The sequence below is a fragment of the Nannobrachium achirus genome (genome assembly GCF_963921795.1).
Source record: "Nannobrachium achirus genome assembly, chromosome: 19".
Lineage (NCBI taxonomy): Eukaryota > Metazoa > Chordata > Actinopteri > Myctophiformes > Myctophidae > Nannobrachium > Nannobrachium achirus.
The window spans coordinates 49,169,151-49,189,267 of record NC_137826.1 but is presented as its reverse complement, the minus strand read 5'-3'; the positions used below and the strand labels follow the sequence as shown (position 1 = coordinate 49,189,267).

General features: G+C 43.2%; 1 protein-coding gene across 3 annotated transcripts in view; it reads right to left on the bottom strand.

The window, feature by feature from the left end:
- The window catches only part of nsd1b (nuclear receptor binding SET domain protein 1b), a 61,880-nt gene extending 41,793 nt beyond the window's left edge, over window positions 1-20,087 (bottom strand). The window contains exons 1-6 of one of the 3 annotated variants that reach the window (XM_080749715.1): window positions 19,983-20,087; window positions 14,343-15,087; window positions 13,717-13,916; window positions 10,724-10,871; window positions 8,527-8,693; window positions 207-7,734 (exon numbers count right to left, since the gene is read on the bottom strand). In XM_080749715.1, coding sequence (XP_080605841.1) covers window positions 207-7,734; window positions 8,527-8,693; window positions 10,724-10,871; window positions 13,717-13,916; window positions 14,343-15,018 — 8,719 coding nt within the window. In that variant the 5' untranslated portion in view covers window positions 15,019-15,087; window positions 19,983-20,087. The remainder of the gene's footprint in view (window positions 1-206; window positions 7,735-8,526; window positions 8,694-10,723; window positions 10,872-13,716; window positions 13,917-14,342; window positions 15,088-19,982) is intronic. The other 2 variants (XM_080749716.1, XM_080749717.1) reach the window with 2 other exon arrangements.
- Between the last annotated feature and the right edge of the window lie 30 nt (window positions 20,088-20,117).

Genomic DNA, 20,117 nt, shown 5'->3' with positions numbered 1-20,117 from the left:
TGCATAACTCTTGTTATGGGATCTTGTTAAGAGTGTACAAGCGCATTACTTCATTTGTACACTTGTGGAGGTCAATTTGGGTCCTATTTCCTAACTACCAATGCTTTAGCTAAGGACCCCCTGGAACCTCCTCAAGTAAGCATGGGGGGACCCCGGACTCAGAGAACCACCTATTTACATCAACATATAAACCAAAGGATCATTACCCATAGGAGCCCCCTGGCTTCCTGCGGTGTTCTCCGTTGAACTGCTGCTGGTCTGGGTCTTTGGCTGGGAAGACGGAAGGCAGTCAGAACCCTTCTTCTCCAAAGGCACAATGTTCAGTAGTTTCTCCTGTACTCCAGTACAGATCTGCTCCTCCACCCTCGGCCCGGCATCCTTCTCTCCACCCTGGGCCCTCACCCCAGCGTCACTCCCTCCACCCTGGGCCGCTCTTTCCCAGGCGTTCACAGCCTCCACACCCAGGACGCCAGGCCCTGGCCTGGACGAACGGCAAGGCACTCTGCTGCTTCTATTGGGCTTCTTTCTGCCGGACGACGCGCTGCTCTTTCTGCTCCGGGCCGCTCTTTTAGAAGGCCGAGTTCTGTTGGCTTCAGTGCGCGCGAGTTCTGTCTGAGGACTCGTCCGTTGCTCAGGGATGTCCTTCAAGTCTTCACGGGGACAGCTGCTGCTAGCGAGGCCTTGGTGTTGATCCGGGGCCGCTGCGGATGTCTTCTCCATCGGAGAGGAGGGTATGAACGAAGGATCTTCCTTAACGTGGGCACTTGGAGGACCGATCTCCAGCTCCAGCGGAGCCCCGTCTCGCTCTCTGGTGTCGTGGATGTCCTTGAGAAGCATCAGGAAGGTGCTAAACTTGTAGCTGGTGTCTGGTTTGAACGACAGTGGTTTTCCATCGCTCTCGTCCCTCACAGACTGGAAGGAGACCTCCTCCAGGTTTTTGAACGCGCTCAAGAAAGAAAAGGGCGACGGAGGAGAAGAAGAGGAGGATAATTCAGAAGGACAGGTTTCCTTCTTCGCCGTGGCTCTGGAAGTCAGGGGGATGAAGTCCATGGGTGGAGTCTGGGATATGAACAGGTCTTCGTCCTCACTCTTGATCTCATCTTCGGCGTCATTGGAATCAGAAACCTTAGAGGGAAACGGAAGTGCCTCCCGCCCGGATGTTTTGGTTTCCTCTTTACAAGATGAAGTGTTTGCTAGTTTGATTCTCTTCCTCTGCTGCTGAGCCTCCTCCATGGCCTGAAGGGCGCGGCTCATCAGGCGGTTGCTTGCAGGGAGGTGGGACGGCTGCTCTTCCAGAACTTTCTTTGATTCCTTGTTGAATGTCTTTGACTCAACTGTAGGTTCACTTGACCGATCTAAAACTTTCTTCAACTGTGGAAATGGATTTGTTTGATCTAGAGCCGTCTTCGCCTCAAGTGGATCTGTATTTGATTGGTTTAGAATCTTATTTGCCTCAAGTGGATCTGCATTTGACTGGTTTAAAATCAGATTTGTCTCAGGTGGATCTGCATTTGATTGCTTTAGAATCGTATTTGTCTTGAGTGGATCTGAATTTGACTGTTTTGGAATCGTATTTGTCTCGTGTGGATCATTTGACCCATCTAGAACCTTCTGTGATGCACGTGAATCTTTATTTGACTGTTCTAGAGCCTTTATCTCATGTGGATCTATGTTTACCTGATCTGGAACCTTCTTTGACTCAAAAGTATCTCTATTTGATTGGTCTAGAACATTCTTCAACTCTCGTGAGTCTTTATTTGATTGGTCTAGAACCTTCTGTGACTCGTGTGAAACTTTATTTGATTGGTCTGGAACCGTATGTGACTCATGTGGGTCTTTATTTGATTGGTCTGGAACCTTCTGTGACTCATGTGGGTCTTTATTTGACCTATGTAGAACCTTCTTTGTCTCGTGTAGATTTTTATTTGACTGATATAGAACCTTCATTGACTCAAGTAGACCTTTATTAGACCAATCTACAAACCTATTTGACTGATCTAGATCTTCATTTGACTGAGCAGGAACCTTCTCTGACTCACGTGGCTCTCTACATGAGTGGTTTGGAATCTTATTTGACTTGTTTGGATGTTTACTTAATTGGTCTAGGACCTTCAACTCATGTGGATCTTTAGCTGATTTGTCCAGAATCTTCTTTGACTCGGGCGCATCTTCATTTGACTGATCAGGAACCTTCTCTGACTTATGTGTCTCTTTACTTGACTGGTTTGGAATCTTATTTGACTTGTGTGGATGTTTACTTAATTGGTCTAGGACTTTCAACTCCTGTGGATCTTTAGCGGATTTGTCCAGAATCTTCTTTGACTCGGGTGCCTCTTCATTTGACTGATCTAAAACATTTGACCTTTTCTGAAATGTATTTGATTGACATAAAAACGTTTTCAGTTCATGCGGGTCTTTATTTGATTGGTCTAGAAGTTCTTTTGACTCATGTGGATGCTTATTTGATTGGTCTATCATTTTGTTTGACTCATGTAGATCTTTAATTGGCCTATATACAACCTTCTCTGTCTCGTGAAGATTTTTATTTGACTGATATAGAACCCTCTTTGAATGAAGTGGACCTTCGTTAAACCAATTTACCTGTGGCTCTGTACTTGATTGGTTTAACCCATGTGGACCTTTTTTTGACTGACCGAGAACCTTCTTTGAGTCACATGACGCTATACTCGATTGGTTTGTGGACTTCTTTGACACATGTGGATGTTTCTTCAATTGGTCTAGGACCTTCAACTCCGTACTGGATTGGACCAAAAGCTTCTTTTTCTCAAGTGGATCATTCATTGACAGATCTAGACTTTGCTTCAATTTGTGTGGATGTTTATTTGATTTGTCTAGAACATTTAACCTGTGTGGATGTTTATTTGATTGGTCTAGAACCTTCTGTGACTCGTGTGGATCTTTATTTGATTGGTCTAGAACATTTGACCCGTGTGGATCTTTATTTGATTGGTCTAGAACCTTCTGTGACTCGTGTGGATCTTTATTTGATTGGTCTAGAACATTTGACTCGTGTGGATCTCTATTTGATTGGTCTAGAACAGTTGACCCGTTTGGATCTTTATTTGATTGGTCTAGAACCTTCTTTGACTCATCTTTATTTTTATACGATTTGTTTAACATTTTCATTGATTCATGGTGGTCTTCCTTTAATTTCCCTAAAACTTCAATTGACTTGACCTTCAACTCCTGTGGATCTGTATTTGATTGGTCCTGAAAATTCCTCATTTCAATTGGATCTTTATTTGACTGATCTTTCTTCAATTTGTGTGAATCTATATGTGATCCGTCCAGAACTTTCTTTGTCTCAGGTGCATCTATAGTTGACTGATTTGACTTGTTCTGATCTTTATCTGATTGGTCTACAACCTTCTTCAACTTGCGTGGCTCTTCATTTGACCGATCTATAACCTTCTTTGTCTCATTTGAATTATTCAATTGTTCTACAACTTTTTTTGATTTGTCTAGAGACTTATTTGACCTGTATTTGTGATCTGTATTTGATTGGTCTAGAGCTTTCTTTAACTTGTGTAGATCTGTATTTGTTTGGGCTAGTACCTTTGACTCATGTGAATGTTTATTTGATTGGTCTATAACCTTTGTCTTTTGTGGATCTCTATTTGATTGGTCTAGAAGCTTTGTTTTGTGTGGATCTTTATTTGATTGGTCTAGAACCTTTTTTGGCTTGTGTAGATCTTTATTTGATTGGTCTAGATCTTTATTTGACTTGTCTAGAACGTTCTTTGACTCTTGTAGATCTTTATTTGAATTGTCTAGAGCCTTCTTCGACTTGTGTGGATCTTTATTTGATTGGTCTAGAACTTTCTTTGCCTTGTGTGGCTCTTTAATTGATTGGTCTAGAACCTCAGCCTTATGTTGATCTTCATTTGATTGGTCTAGGCCTTTCTTCAACTTTTGAGCATCTTTGTTTGATTGGTCTGGAATCTTCTGTGCCTCATGTGGACATTTATTTGACTGATCTAGAACCGTGTTTGACTTGGGTGAAAGTTTATTTGATTGGTCTACAGACTTCTTTGACTTATGTGAATCGTTGTTTGATCGTTCTAGAGGCTTTGTAAACTTGTGCGGATCTTTATTTGATTGATCTAGAATCTTTGACTTGTGTGGATCTTTATTTGATTGGTCTAGGCCTTTCTTCAACTTTTGAGCATCTTTGTTTGATTGGTCTGGAATCTTCTGTGACTCATGTGGACACTGATCTAGAACTGTATTTGACTTGTGTGGATGTTTATTTGATTGGTCTACAAACTTCTTTGACTTATGTGGATCTTTAGCTGATTTGTCCAGAATCTTCTTTGACTCGGGCACATCTTCATTTGACTGATCAGGAACCTTCTCTGACTTATGTGTCTCTTTACTTGACTGGTTTGGAATCTTATTCGACTTGTGTGGATGTTTATTTGATTGGTCCAGAACCTTCTTTGACTCATGTGGATCTTTATGTGCTTTGTCTAGAACCTTTGACTTCTCTGAATCGATAATTGATTGGTCCAGAAGCTTTGTAGACTTGTGTAGATCTTTATTTGATTGATCTAGAATCTTCGGCTTATGAGAATCCTCAATTGATTGGTTGAGAAGTTTCGTAGACTTGTGTGGATGTTTAATTGATGGGTCCATAACCTTCTTTGACTCACTCAGATGTTTATGTGATTGATCTAGAAGCTTTGACTTATGTGAATCCTTAATTGATTGGTCTAGAAGTTTCGTAGACTTGTGTGGATGTTTATTCGATTGGTCCAGAACCTTCTTTGACTCATATGGATCTTTATGTGATTGGTCTAGAACCTTTGACTTCTGTGAATCGATAATTGTTTGGTCCAGAAGCTTTGTAGACTTGTGTAGATCTTTATTTGATTGATCTAGAATCTTCGGCTTACGAGAATCCTCAAGTGATTGGTCGAGAAGTTTCGTAGACTTGTGTGGATGTTTATTCAATGCGTCCAGAACCTTCTTTGACTCATTAAGATCTTTATGTGATTGATCTAGAAGCTTTGGCTTATGTGAATCCTTAATTGATTGGTCTAGAAGTTTCGTAGACTTGTGTGAATGTTTATTTGATTGGTCCAGAACTTTCTTTGACTCATGTGGATCTGTATGTGATTGGTCTAGAACCCTTGACTTCTGTGAATCGATAATTGATTGGTCCAAAAGCTTTGTAGACTTGTGTAGACCTTTATTTGATTGATCTAGAATCTTCGACTTATGAGAATCCTCAAGTGACTGGTTGAGAAGTTTCGTAGACTTGTGTGGGTGTTTTTTCGATGGGTCCAGAACCTTCTTTGACTCATGCAGATTATGTGATTGGTCTAGAACCTTTGACCCATGGGGATATTTATTTGATTGGTCTAAAACCCTCTTTGACTTGTGTAGATCTTTATTTGGTTTGTTTAACATTTTCTTTGATTCTTCAGTTGACTCGTTATTCATTTTATCATTAACCTTTTTTAAATCATGCATGTCTCGATTTGATTCATTCAGTTGTTTATTTGACTTGTGTCGATCCCGCTTGGATTGTTCTAGAAATGTCTTTGATTCCTTCAGATCTTTATTTAATTTGTCTAAAGCCTTCCTGGACTCCTTCTTAGGTTCATATAAAACCTGCATTAACTTAGGTACATCTGTATTAAAATCATCTTGACACTGGTTAGTTGACACAAATGGGTCTTCATTTGATTCATCTAAAATGTTATTTGACTTCAGTAGAACGTCCTTAGGTCCCTCTGGAAGTTTATTTAACTTCTGTACATTTTTCTTGTGTTCATCTAGAAGTTTATTTGACTTGTGTAGGCCTTTCTTGAGTTTGTCTAGTTTGTTTGACTTACATAGTCCTTCATTCTTCGACTTTGACTCAAATGAGGGAATTGCTAACATTTCAGAGACTGGGGTACTCTTGGCATGAAGACCTAGTGCAGTAACACTATTGGTTTGGCGAGCGATAGGGGTTTTGTTTTCTGAGCTGCCTAATTGGTCCGGGGACATGCCTGTCACAGCAGAGTCAGGAATCGTTTTGCTTTCTAACTGTTCTGTTTGGCCAGACGGGATGCCAAACACACCACTAGGGTTCACACTAATGGCCGGCTTCTTCCTGCCTGCTGCACCGTCTAACTGGTCAAAGGATACGCATCTCTTTTTGGAGGGCCGGATCCTTTTACCTTCTGACCACTCTGATTGGACAGAGGGCACACTGGTCACATTGGTTTGTGGTGTCCTTCTGCTCTCCGGGGGTTCTTGTTGGTCAAAGAACACTGGAATCTTCTTATCTTGTACTTTGTTCAAACTCATCGCAGACACACTAGCGGTTGGTATTTTTTGTTTCACAGAACAGTTTGATTGGCAGATGGAGTTGTCAATTACAGTCGATGACAGTGTCCTTTTACTCTCTGTATGTACTGGTTGCTCAGAAAGCGTTTTACGGGACTTTTTACATGCTGAGTGTTCCAAATGGTCAGAAGATTCAATACTGGTTTCCTCTGGAGAACCAGGTTGGTTGTGGAAGCTAACATTTAAAACTGGAGCCTTCAGAGCGGATTGGTCAGGAACCATGTCGGTAAGCCCGGAGTCTTTCTTTTTATGTTTTGAAAGTTGTGATGGGTCAGACAGCGTGCTGGTCTTAGCAGAGGCCGAGACACATGGCTTCCCTGAGGTCCCTGATTGGCCAATGAGTCTTGCAGCCACGCTTGTTGTTTCACTTAGTGTCCCAGCAGCGTCAGGGGTCTTTTTACTCATTGAACGTTCTAATTGTCCAGGATGCCAGTCAATCTCAGCAGAGCCTGGGGTCTTTTGGTTCCCTGACCATCGTAATGATTGGTCAATGTGCCTGCCAGTCACACTTGAGGTCCCATGTGTGATTGGAGTCATTTTAGTATTGAAATATCCTGATTGGTCAGAGGGCACACCAATCTCAGCACAGACCGGATTTATTTCTTTCTCTGACAATCCTGATTGGCCAGCGGACTCGCCAAAAATACCCCAGGTCCTGCTTGTGAGTGGAGTGTGTTTACCTTTTGAACAATGCGATTGGTCAGAAAACACGCTAGTCACCACAGAATCAGAGGATTTCTGCTTCTCTAAGCAGCCTGATTGGTCAGTTGGCAGACCAGTAGTTCCAGTGGAGGCTCCAGTAGAGACTGAGATCTTTTTACTGACAGCAGATGTTTGGCTTTTCTTCTTACAGGGACTCTTGCAGAACAGAGTGCGGTCCGGTGCGGCACTGGTGGTTTTGGGCCGTCTGTCCTTCCCTGCTTTGCTAAACCACAGGCCACTCTGGACCTCCGGCTGTTTCTTCACCTCTCTCGCCACGGGACACGAAGGTGGATTGTGGAGCGGTTTCATCTGGCGTTCGAGAGCTGTGGGACACAGAATCTTAGGCACAGAGTCGATGTCAGAGTAAGGACATTCTCCTTCATCAGGGCTGTTCTGAACCAAAGAGTTTTTACAGGTGCCCTGTTTCGCTGATTTACTCCCACACTTGTTCTTGCTGGGAGGTTTTCTTAAAGTGCTTTGATTGGCTGGGGTTGACGTGGATCGGTTGGTCATGTGACTTGTCGTGGGAGGAGCGTTGGAAAGGGGAGGAGTGAAGGGTGAGTCTGGGATGGAGGCGTCATCTAGAGAGGAGAGCAGCTTGCGTCTCTCCATCAAAACGGCTTCTGCTTCCAGAACACTTGATGTCCAAGACTCTTTATAACGCTTGGAGATCTGTGGGAAGACATAATGTAGATACCTGTTGGTCCTCAGAAGACATGGGGTAGATACCTGGTAGTCCTAAGGTGATCATTAATGATATATTAATAGCACTATTTTACACACTAACCTACATGATCACAAAATAGTCATTTATCTTAGTGTTTATTTTTAGATCAGAAACTCACCTTTGGTCCATTATGTCTCCTAGTCCGGTAAAATTAAGGCAGAGGTTGGACAAAATTTTATTATTTCGTTTTTCAACTGATTCTCTTAGGAAATTAGGTCTACTAGCCAGGATAAAAGAATCTACCACAATCTGCTCACTGCAAATACCCACAGTGGCCAAATCAAGTTGGGCTCCCATCGACTTTCTATACAGGAGGAACATACCCAGAAAAAACTCTGCTTTAAGTAGGATGTGAGGGGTCTAACTAGGGGTTTGTCATGATGCTGAATCCATTGCAAGCATTTGTTTTGCACAAAAAACATTCATTGGCCCCAGAAAACGAGTTTTTTGATGACTCATCACTTTTCATCACTAAACCATCACTTTCTGGGGCCATTTTTAGCCCAAGGAATGTTTTTGTGTTTCATTAGGAGGTGTCCCGTATTTGAAACTCTGGGAGTTGGCAACCCTAGATATAATGGACCAATGTTACGTTTCCGAACGTTTTGTGGGTAGATTATGAATAACATTTTAAAGGTAATTGTTTTTTGTTTTGTTGGTTATGCGTACACATTATGTGGATAACATTTTAAAAGTATTAAATGACAGAGTTTGAATACGATTTTAAAGGTCATTACAGTGTTGTTGTCAGCCTTCTGTTTCCTCCTCCTGCGAGGTAGGGGGAGCTGTTCAAACTCAAATCCACCATGAAAGATGTGTGTGGCTCTGCCCTCCACCCAGGCCTTCTCCACCGGAACCCCCAACGTCCTGACGTAGTAGAGACGACACGGCCGCTCGCTGTCCTCTGAAACAACACAACAATATAAAACATAAATATGTAGACATTTATTTGCGACCGAAGGTTGCAGTTTACTATGAGAAACTGCACATCATGTCCGTGTCCGTGTACACTTTTTTACGGTTTATGGGTTTACAGACTGTGGAGATGGAGATCGCTGTGATGCCAGGGGAACCGAATCCATTTTATGCCCATATATGGAGATATGGAGTTCCCTGTGATGCCAGGGGAACCAAATCCCTTTTATGCCCATATATGGAGATCCCTGATGTCACGTGTAGGCTTTTTTACGGTCTATGGGTTTGCCGCTCTGACATCATGCTGACTCTCATGCTCTGACATCACTGTGATGTCAGGGGAACCAAATCCCTTTTATGCCCATATGGAGATATGGAGTTCCCTGTGATGCCAGGGGAACCAAATCCCTTTTATGTTCATATATGGAGATCCCTGATGTCATCAATATTAATCTGTGAATATCTATGGGTACCAGGGGTCTCCATATATGGATAACTGGTCCGATATACATCACTGGCCAGATGGCCAAGACATGGCGTGACCTCGCCCTTTAGGGCGAAGTCGCCTTTTGCCCTTATGCGTCTTACTGGTTGGTATATAATATAAATACATAAAGGTCCTGACACAGTAGACAACACTGCTGCCCGCTCACAAGGCTCTGAAATGACACAAGAATACGCCTCCATGAGCAGCTAGCTGGCTGTTAGCTGGTTGTTAGCCGCTAGCAAGGAAGGTAAAAAGAGGAACGTTTACGGAGGCGTGTCACAGCCTTCTGCCGGGGTATTGCACATACACAGTAAAATCTGGCCTGCACCTAAAGGCTCAGTAGATGCCAGGCGTGTGACCTTTAACTCTTTTACCGCTTCGAACGTTAATGCTCGTCCCAATTCTGATGGCGGCGCGTTGCCAATACGAACGGCTGTTCTTTTGCTCATGAGAGGTCGCGCGGGTGTGTACAGTAAAAACATCTCCCGTAATGCTGCTTTCAAATCTCCACCACACGTAAACATCAATGGATGTCCAATTCACTTCCTGGCTGTATTCTGTGGACCTGATCTAGATTATGCATTTCTACACTCTGAACGACAGAAAGAGGGGAGGGCCATTTCACATCCATTCATTGCATAAGGCAGCCCCCTGCTGTAAGTCTGGCTACAGTACACATATATGTGTCCACTGAAAACAATTATGTCTGGAAATCATCCATAGATAATTTTCTAGAACATCGCAAAGGTAAGCTACTTTTTGATGGCACCAGCACAAATAAATAAATAATAAATATGGCAGTAAAACTGTTAAATGGTAGTGTTTGTTTCATCTCACATAAGTACCCACTGGGGACTTGCTCTTCATTTACTCAAATGAAATATTCATATGCCACAAAACAAGTAGGCCTATTTGGTGTCCTAATAGGCACAACTGTGTTGCATAACCCTGAATGAATATTAGCCCAAAGTTATAGACTGTTTTACTGCCAGGTATTTTGTGCGAATTGAAGTGCTCCAGGTTCATATGTGCAGTCAGAGTGCACAAGCCCCCGTTGCGTTGCACTGTAGTGTGTTGTGGATGAGAATTACAAACCTGCAGCTGTTTAGGTGCTGAGTGGAGATAGTCGGGGGCCTTAGGGAGACAGAATGGTAATTTCGTGCTAATCTGTCTAAAAGCGTCAAATTTTGCACAGATGTAGCCCAGGGAATGCTCTAATGATTTAGCTAGTCGGCGACCTTCGGGGTTGCCACAGCGGCCAAATCAAGTTGGGCTCCCATCGACTTTCTATACATGTGCAGTGTTGGGCCAACACTGCACATGAGTGAATAATCAGTGGCGTCAATTCAGCGAAAGCTAAGGTTTGGCAACATGACAGTCATGTTGCCATACCTTAGCAACAGGCATGATGAATTTATTTTAAGAAGTACATTTAATTTGTTTCCCCTTATAGCCAAGGTATGGCAGCTGCCATACCTTGCCATACCCAATTGACGCCTCTGTGAATAATGATGCCTAGAGTGTGAGCTGACCTTTGATCCGGTGGTAGAGTCCCTGGTCAGGGTCAGAGGTCACCTCGCAGGGCCACCAGGGGCGTCGGTTGACCTTTGCCCAGATCACTTCTCCCTCCAGGTACTTCACCGATGGAACGTGACCGCTCTGCTTCTTAGGGCTGTTGACCTGTTGAACGCAATACAACACACCTGTAGACATGACACAGGCAATATATAGGCCGCCTGTGCTGCACAATATATCGTTATCGTATCGTTATCGAGGTATGACCATGCGCAATATCAGTATCGTAAAAGGCAACGATATCGCAATCGCTGCCCATATTGCCAATATCGCTCATATCATTGCCCATATTATTGCCTTTTGCTACAATTAGAATATCACATAACAGGAGTGATATTGACTCATTATGCTGTTTTTTGAATAATGTTTAGTTTTCACTGTTGCACTTAAAACACACTTAAAATATTGAATATGAAGTGATATGTACGGTAATATTGTATATGGTATCGACATTATTACATTATTACAACTAACAAACACTCATACCTTCTGGATGCGAGTGACTTGACCAAATATCTTGGTCACTCACGCTCATATGTTTGTACATCTTTGGTACTTGTTTTTTTTCCAGACCACAACATTAAGAATGTAATTTTGATATCATGCCATTTAAACAGACCCTTGGTTCTTTGTTTACCTGGCAGGCAAACATACAGAATGTTATTTAGATTGCGTGTCGTTAGATGTTAGGTTCATTGTTTACCTGGTACATTCGTTTACTCAGGCACTACACTGTCTCTCTGCATTCTATGTACACGATATTAGGGTGGTTGGCCACCAGACTATAGTTCTTGATCAGCTTTATTTCAAGACTAACCCCAAATGTCCCTTTTCTGATTGGTCAAGCTTCACGTGACATCACAATATGTAAAATAAATAGGCAACCACACTTGCAATTTCCCAGAATTTCACCTTTCTAGTTATTAGTGTGTAGCAACCAGACTATTGTTCTAGTCTGGCCTGTTTTCTTTTCTTTTTTTGAAGCGGTGAAAGCCGCTTCCAAGGAGTGGCTTTGTCTGTCCCGTACAGTCTGTCCCATAGACTTCCAAGGAGTCCCGTGTCCGTGTCATGTCCCGTGCATGCAGTATTGAGGATTGGTCAAGCTTCACATGACAATTTGGCCCTCCAGACAAAATCATTCATTCATTAAGAATTCATAAAAATATAGAACTAAAACACATAGAATGTATAGATCTAGAACACAGATTTCATAGCTCTAGAACACATAGAATAAGAATTCACCGCTTCACTTCGAACCAAGGTTTGATTATTTAATTTTTTTTAGCCAATCAGTAAGCAGCATCCTCGGTGACGTCACCTTTATAGAGTAAGTCCATTGAGTTCAATGGCGGAGTGGTGCAAGCTTGAGGATTAATCAAGCTATTGGTTGCAATGTCCAATTGCATCTTTCTAGTTAGTGTGGTTTCCCAGAGGGCACACACTATAGTTCTACACAATTCCGTGTAAACTCGTGGCCAATCGGGAAGCAGCATCCGGTGACGTCAGCCAATCGGGAAACCCTTTAAAAATCACACCCGTGTGAAGTGGAGCTGTGTGTGTGTGTGTGTGTGTGTGTGTGTGTGTGTGTGTGTGTGTGTGTGTGTGTGTGTGTGTGTGTGTGTGTGTGTGTGGATCATGTGTACCGATTTTTGTGACATTTGAAGAAAATATGTAGGAAAAGGAGCAAAAAGTGTGTTTTGGAGAAAATTCAAGATGGCGGAAAATCTATCATGGCGCAAATGGGCGTGGCCTATATGGGGAGATGCGTCATGACCCAAGGAATCCAGGGAAAAAATATTTTTAATTTTCCGACCTACGGTTCAAGAGTTACAGGCCAAAACGTAAAGTGGGGTGTTATGGCGCCACCATGCGGCCAAATGACACAATTATTTTTTATTTAATCCTTGAAATCATTATGAACCTCCTCTCCAAGTCTTGAAACTCTAGCCCCTATGGTTTGCGAGAGACAAATAATTGAATGTGAGATTTTGCGATTCCCATTATAAGTCAATGGGGAAAATTAATTCACTAATAAATTAATATCAATTAAACTATAGAACCTTTCTCTTAGAAAAGTAATAGCCCACGATTCCCGAGTAAGCCGGTCGATTTGACATATGGCGCGAGTGTGTGGTGGCAAAACTGTGGGACTAGTGGCGTGCCGAAGTTTAGGAAGTTCAGGCTACATACAGACAGACAGACAGACAGACACACAGACAGACCCACCCACACGGCCACGTATAGGGAGCCTGTGCTTCACACAGCTCCAAAAACCGCAGAGTGACGTCATTATTTCGTTCTGGGTAAACTCATAGCCAATCAGGAAGCAGCATTCTCTGTGACGTCACCATCATAGAGTAAGTCCATCGAGTTTGATGGGGGGGTGCTGCTAGCTTGAGGATTGGTCGAGCTTCACATGACAATTCGGCGATCCAGACAATATATATAGGCAAACACTATAGCAATTTCCCAGAATTGCAGTAAGTCGCTCTGGATAAAGTCGCCTGTTAAACGCTTACATTGTAAGTGGTAAAAACCTCCACCGGCTGTCCGTCCGTCAGTCTGTCAGTCTGTCCGTGTGTCCGTCACGTCACACTTTTCCCCTACTCATATCTCCGCCACTGTTGCCCCGATCCATGCCAAACTTTGCACACACACTTCTTGGCTGCCAAACCATAACCTCCACCCCACATTTCTCACATGGACCTCTGCTTCCACGGATTTTGCCCTAAAATCACGTAAAGCGGTACACAGGATCTCTAAAGTCATGTCATCAACATGGATCTGTCCCATTTCGATTTCCCATATTCCCTCCTGATTGGCTACAATTGCCTTCTAAAGTTTGTGTATGCTACCTGACGGTCGCTTATCTCCCGATTTAGGGAGTCTTACTGGTAGTAAACTAGTTGTCGTGAATTGTGACAGTTGTGGTAAAGTGCAGTAAACTTGCCGTAGACGGGCTGTTCCCAAACAGGAACAGCTCGCTGTCACTCTCCCAGTCGTCGTCGGACACGTCCCAGTACCTCCTGCGCTCCGCGCCCGAACACTGGGACCGCGTCATCACCTTCCCCGATGAGCACGTCGTCACCTTCCCGGATGGCGATGGTGATGATGGCGTCTCGACGGGCATGGCTCCTCCTGTCGACAGGCCTGTCACAATTATTACATAATAATTGTCTAATCACAATTATTTGACATAATTAGGGCAGTCACAATTATTACATAATAATCGTCTAATCGCTTGACATAATCGCGATGACTTTTCATAATCGTCATAATCGTTTCTATGTTTAAAGTAAAAAATAGTGGAAATAGCAGATCTACAAGCTTGTGAGCTTGTAGATCGGCTATTTCCACTATCAATGTTCTTTTTTAAGTATAAAGTTGTCAAATATTTCAGTCATTTCTTTGTATATTTAGGTTATGTGTCATATCTGCCATGTGCAACTTGGCCAAACAGCCAAAGCCAAACAGAAATGTAAATGTCAACGAAAAAAGCACAATTAAATCGTTAATCGCAATTATTTGAGTGACAATTAATTTTCATATAAAATGTCATAATCGTGACAGCCCTACCTGTGGATGACGTCACCATGGTGGGTGTGGGAACGGCGCTGGTGGCAGAGGTCCCAGGGTGAGCCTCTGTGTTGCCGTTCCCAGCGTTCCCAGCAGGGGGCTCCACAACGCGTCCACAGCTCCCGTCGTGCCTGCCTGGGTCCGAGACGAGAGCGTCCTGGCTATAGGGGTTGTAATGGCGATAATCATTATCGTCCTCGTCCTCGTCCTCGAACAGGGACGACTCGAAGTGGAGGAAGCCGTTGGCGAAGGGGCTGTTGCTCTCCAGGGAGAAGGCGGGGCTGGGCGGAGCCGGGGAGATGCTAGGGGCCGCCTGATTGGCTGCTGGAATGTCCCTACATTCTGGTTGGAGGACCTCTCGTTTCCCGCCGTGAGGAGAACCTCTCCCAGAGTTCCCAGTTTGACAGGAATCCCCATCTTGGCTCCAGCACTCCTCTGTCTCCTCGTTCCTCCTTCCGTCCCCAGAGCCAAGATGGCTCCCGCTGGAGCCAAGATGGCTCCCGCTCCACTCCCAGCCTCTGTCTTCGTCTGCCTCCTTGTGTCGCTCTCTCTCCTTCTTTCTCTTCTTCTTCTCCTTCTTCTTCTTGTCGTTCTTACTTCCGCGTTCCTGTGGCGCCATGGAGGTGAGACTCTGCAGCCTCCTCAGAGCAGAGGGGGAGGACGCACTAGCAGACATCTTCTCTGGCGGAGGTCAACGGTTGGGCTGCGGCTGCTGCTGACCCCTTCATGCTGCTCCGCTGTCACTCTGGAAGAGACAGTGCACACCTTGTCACCAGGGGCGTCACAATGTGGGGGGGAAGTGGGACTGAGTTACTAGGGCCCATGGTGGAGGGGTCTTAATTATTTTATACTTTATCTATTGAAAAATAGCAGATATACAAGCTCACAGCGCGGCACCGAGTGCCGCGCTGCGAGCTTGTAGATCTGCTTGTAGATCTGCTACATGCTTGTAGATCTGATACAGCAACTTGGGCCGGGTTGTCAAGCCCACCGCCTGTGTACCTGTCCAACTTCCAAAGAGTGATAAACGCTTATCGTGGGCACAACCAGGGGTGTCGCACCAAATTCCGGGCCCTGGGTACAAGGATTCACTCACATTTTGTGCTTTAACTTTTGAAAAATAGCAGATATACAAAGCCTATAGTGGGTACAACACCAGAGGGAGCCCCACTGCTCTCCTTCCCCCCACATTTTGGCACAAAAATGGGGAGGAATTCATTCTAGTATTATGCCACCAAAATGTGGAATGCCCTGCCAATCAAAACTCCCTACCCTCCTTCAAAACCGCCATAAAAGAGCACCCGTCTGTAATTGGCAACAGGACAATCTTCTAGCTTGAAATGATAGCATAGTTCATAAATGATCCCCCAGACCCCCACTGTTATTCAGTAAATATTATGTTCTTACTGCTCCTAGTATTGATGATTTATTTTAGAATTATTGCAATAACTGTACTTCTTTGCAAACCATTAAAGGGGAAGACCACCCATTTTCAATATTGAACTATGTCGTCACAACGTGATGACATCACACCGTTGTACTTTACAATACAAACCCCAAAATCAATCTCCTCTAAGGTATATTAATGACATAGTTCAATATTGAAAATGGGTGGTCCTCCCCTTTAATAAGGTATTCAATCAAATAACTATAGACATACACTATTGTTTGATTGATTGATTACTTCCTTAATCAATTAATCAACATAGAATAGCATATTAACGCATTAATAAATCAACAAATACAAATTGCTACTGTATTTTACAGAGGAGAAAATGGAGGAATGGCGGCAGTGTATGAGCCCTCATTTCCATAGGAATTTAACTCCACTTGTAGTTCTTTCACAGATGCTTTTTCAGTATTCACATCCATTAATGCAGTGGTCCTCAACATGTTATTTTGGAGAGTCCCCAGATGTTTAACTTAATGTGAAACATTGTTTTCACTCTCAAATGTAAACAAACCAGCCTAGAGTTAAGTGTTTAGAGGGTATCTGCACACTTCTAAAGTGACAATTTAAGGACTTTTTAATACCTCTAAAGCCCCTTTTCGACTGCAGCTTTAGGACCACACTACACGACACTACACCGCACCACATACAGATATCGACTTTTTCCATTACACAAAAGTATCCCTATCGGTAAGAAACAAATGTAGCCTTTTAACTGTGATTATAATACAATATAAATTTGTATAACAACTACCCTAATTATAATACACTATAATGGATTATAACTGTGATTATAATACACTATAAAGTATGAATGTATAATTATAATACACTATAAGAGATTTTAATAGTGGTTATAACACATTCTACCACTTTTTCTAGTCACATGTTCAAATACTGGATTCTGATTGGCTAAATTCCGGAGGTTATGGCAGAACAACCGCCGCAGTTGTGTGAGGACGAGATCAATGCGCCTCAGTGTACATCCGGGGACTTCAGGAGGTAGTCGGAACACCTTTCCCCCAACCAACATATGACGGTCGTAGCGGTCCTATGTTTACTAACGTGCGTACGACGTCGCCGATTTATTTGGATCCAATGCAATCCGCCAACTTTAAAGCCCCTTTTCTCTGAACCTATGCCTTTCTGGAAGCGAACAGCCTCTATTTACGGCCGGAACGGTCCTTCTAACTGACGTTAGCTTAGCTGTATGCTAGACATCTTTCTCTGCATGGAGTTGGCGTCATCTGGTGGTGAGTAGAAGATGTTGTTTGTGGAACTATTTGCTGTCGTCGCGGAAGTTTTATAGGCAATAATGATTGTAACTTAATATCCTTGCAAGTTACAACTATGTGTTTTCTTTCATGTATACGGAAAAAAGTGGTAGAAAAGCTATTTACCACTCGGGGTCGGACATTATGCTCTGATAATGTCCTGTGTGAGGGTGTTATCGGACTCGGCTTCGCCTCGTCCGATCACCCCCTCACACAGGACATTATCAGAGCATAATGTCCTCTCACTCGGGGTAAATTGCTTACATAGAATCTATTATCATGTATTACAACTATATCCTGGTGGTCTAAATGAAAAGTCAGTGAGTGATCAGTCATTATGAAGTGTTTGGCCCTGTTTGGCCTAGCTCAGACCTACTCTAGATTGGATACTTTTTAGTACCACATTTAGTACCGCTTTCACACCACTCTACCCATGTCCTTAAGGCACAAGTGGGCAGTGTGGAGTGGTATGGTGTTGGGCCATGTCAGTGGAAAAGGGGCTTAAAATGACAATTGAAACATTGGCCAAATTGTCAAATATTAATTAGACACAGAAATTGTGAAAATTAGCCGATCTACATGCTCCTGTATTGAGCATGTAGATCGGCTATTTTCACAATAGAACCGTGTTATACAAAATGTAATGCCTCAACTCTTAGTGAGTGTCAGGGTGGTGGGGGTCCCCAGTTAAAATATGATTATTTTGGGCGTCGCAGCCTGAAAAGGTTGAGAACCACTGCTTTAATGGATGATGTGTTGTCATTGCACATTATAGTGGCAGAGTCGCAGAATTAGATTTTCCAGATTCCAGATCACTCCCTGTGGCTCTAGGTGTCACTCACTCTGGAGAAGTAGTTAGGTATTAGGGCACTGTCCCTCTGACTATCTTAAATACCAATCCCAATGATATTCGCTTAACCCTGTCTCCTGAGCCATCCCAAACTAGCAAAGTGTGTTGGGAGGAGGCTCAGGGGCTTTAGGCCGAGCATGCAAAGCTGGTCAATAGATCGTGAAAATCTTTGAATATTTCAAATCCTTCTAAGGTTTTGGTGGTCCTTCACTTGAAAAAGTTTGAGCACCACTGACATTGAAACTTAGGTTTTTCAAAACCCCTTAGAAGGATTTGAAATATTCAAAGATTTTCACGATTTTTCAAAAATAGCAGATCTACAGATAGGCGTCACAGAACTGAAAGTTCCTATGATTGGCCACTAGTTGCGCTGTTCTGGTACCAGAAGCATGTTCTCCATAGGATTCCATTCTATTCCCCCGAACCTTTACATTTGATTTTCTTACCTTAATAAACATTGTCATAAGTACTTTATGGTTCCTGTCGCTAGTTTAAAGCCTTGTTTCAATCACCATGATATGTGTTTTGTGAAAATATGGTCCAATTTATGTTATATTTGATGTTATAGCAGGGTATGCTGTAGGAGGGGCTTGTGATCATAGGCTTGTGATGGTTCCTCTTCGTGTGATTTATTTGGCAAGTTCAACACCGCATTCTCCCAAGTATCCCTGCGGTTGCATGTGACCCTTGGCAGCCAATAGCATTGGAGATGGTACCATTTCTACCAATGAACGTTGATTTCTACAATGATGGCGGCACCCGTACAAGGGACAAAAAAGCGTCATTTTCGCAGCATAGAAACCAATGGCTTAACACTGTCCATGTTCTTTTATAGTCTATGATTGATACACGGACGATTACGTCACAAAATCTCCAGCAAAAGGACATCAGAATTCAGTCAGGAATACAGCCCAAGGTAAACCTCTCGTCAACTCTGACCTTGAAGTCATTGTCATTTCTACCCAAAAATAATGATATTATCGTTAATTACTATTAATTAGTCAATATACAATTTATGACAGAATCTAAGATCACATCAACTGTTTGTGATCATCCTAAATTGAAATGTTTTGAGTTGGTACTAACAATGTACAATAATATAATAATAATGGCAATGACTAAATATCATACGAAAATTACGTCAACTAAATCTACACTTGGTTTAGTCAACAACAAATTATGTTGCGGGCCTTGATGGTCACCTTATTCATACTTAGCTGTGTGGCGAAAATAGCCAAGCTTGTATATCTGCTATTTTCAGCTGTTGTGATATCCACGGCCAGGCGTATAGGGATGGGATGATAATCACTATTATCGTTTATCGTGATAAGAAAATACTCACAATAATCGTATCATGGAGATTTAATTTATCGTGATTTATCTTTGCCAAAAAAATAGCCGATCTACAAGCTCACAACGCGCTGTATGCGTTGCGATGCGTTGTGAGCCTGTAGATCTGCAATTCTATTCTAGTGTATAATAATAATAATCTAGCCAGTGATGATCACTCACTGCCCAGGTATACAGAGCTAATATAGGTGTTATGTAGAGTCTTGTTTCCTATCGCGGTTCGTTACCACCCGGGCAGAGGTAACAGTTTTCTGCAGCGAGCAGTAACAACAGTCCTACTGGACGTAGAATGTAGGCGACCAGCGGTAGGTGCGTCAACGAGGAGGCGACGTTAAATTTAGAACGACGTAACCACGCAAAATGACGCAAAGAAAGCCCCCACACACACCCAGGGTCAGTGTGTGTGTGTGTGTGTGTGTGTGTGTGTGTGTGTGTGTGTGTGTGTGTGTGTGTGTGTCAGTGGGAACAACACACTGAATCAATCAACAGACCATAAGTTCACGCACGCTCCCCCCCCCCCCCCCTCTCTCTCTCTCTCTCTCTCTCTCTCTCTCTCTCTCTCTCTCTCTCTCTCTCTCTCTCTCTCTCACACACACACACACACACACACTCACACACACACACACACACACACACACACACACACAAGTCGGACTCATAACATCATTATTATCATGTGCATTGCAGCATAGATCACGCAGCATGTAGAATCTTACCATTCCACGCAGCGCTGTGCGGGGACGAGGCGTCACGCGTGGCCTTTTTAAAATGCGGTAATGTGCGGTTTCTGTGTGGAAGAGAGCGACAATCCACACTGTATAAACACACACACTGACACTACTGCTAGGCCC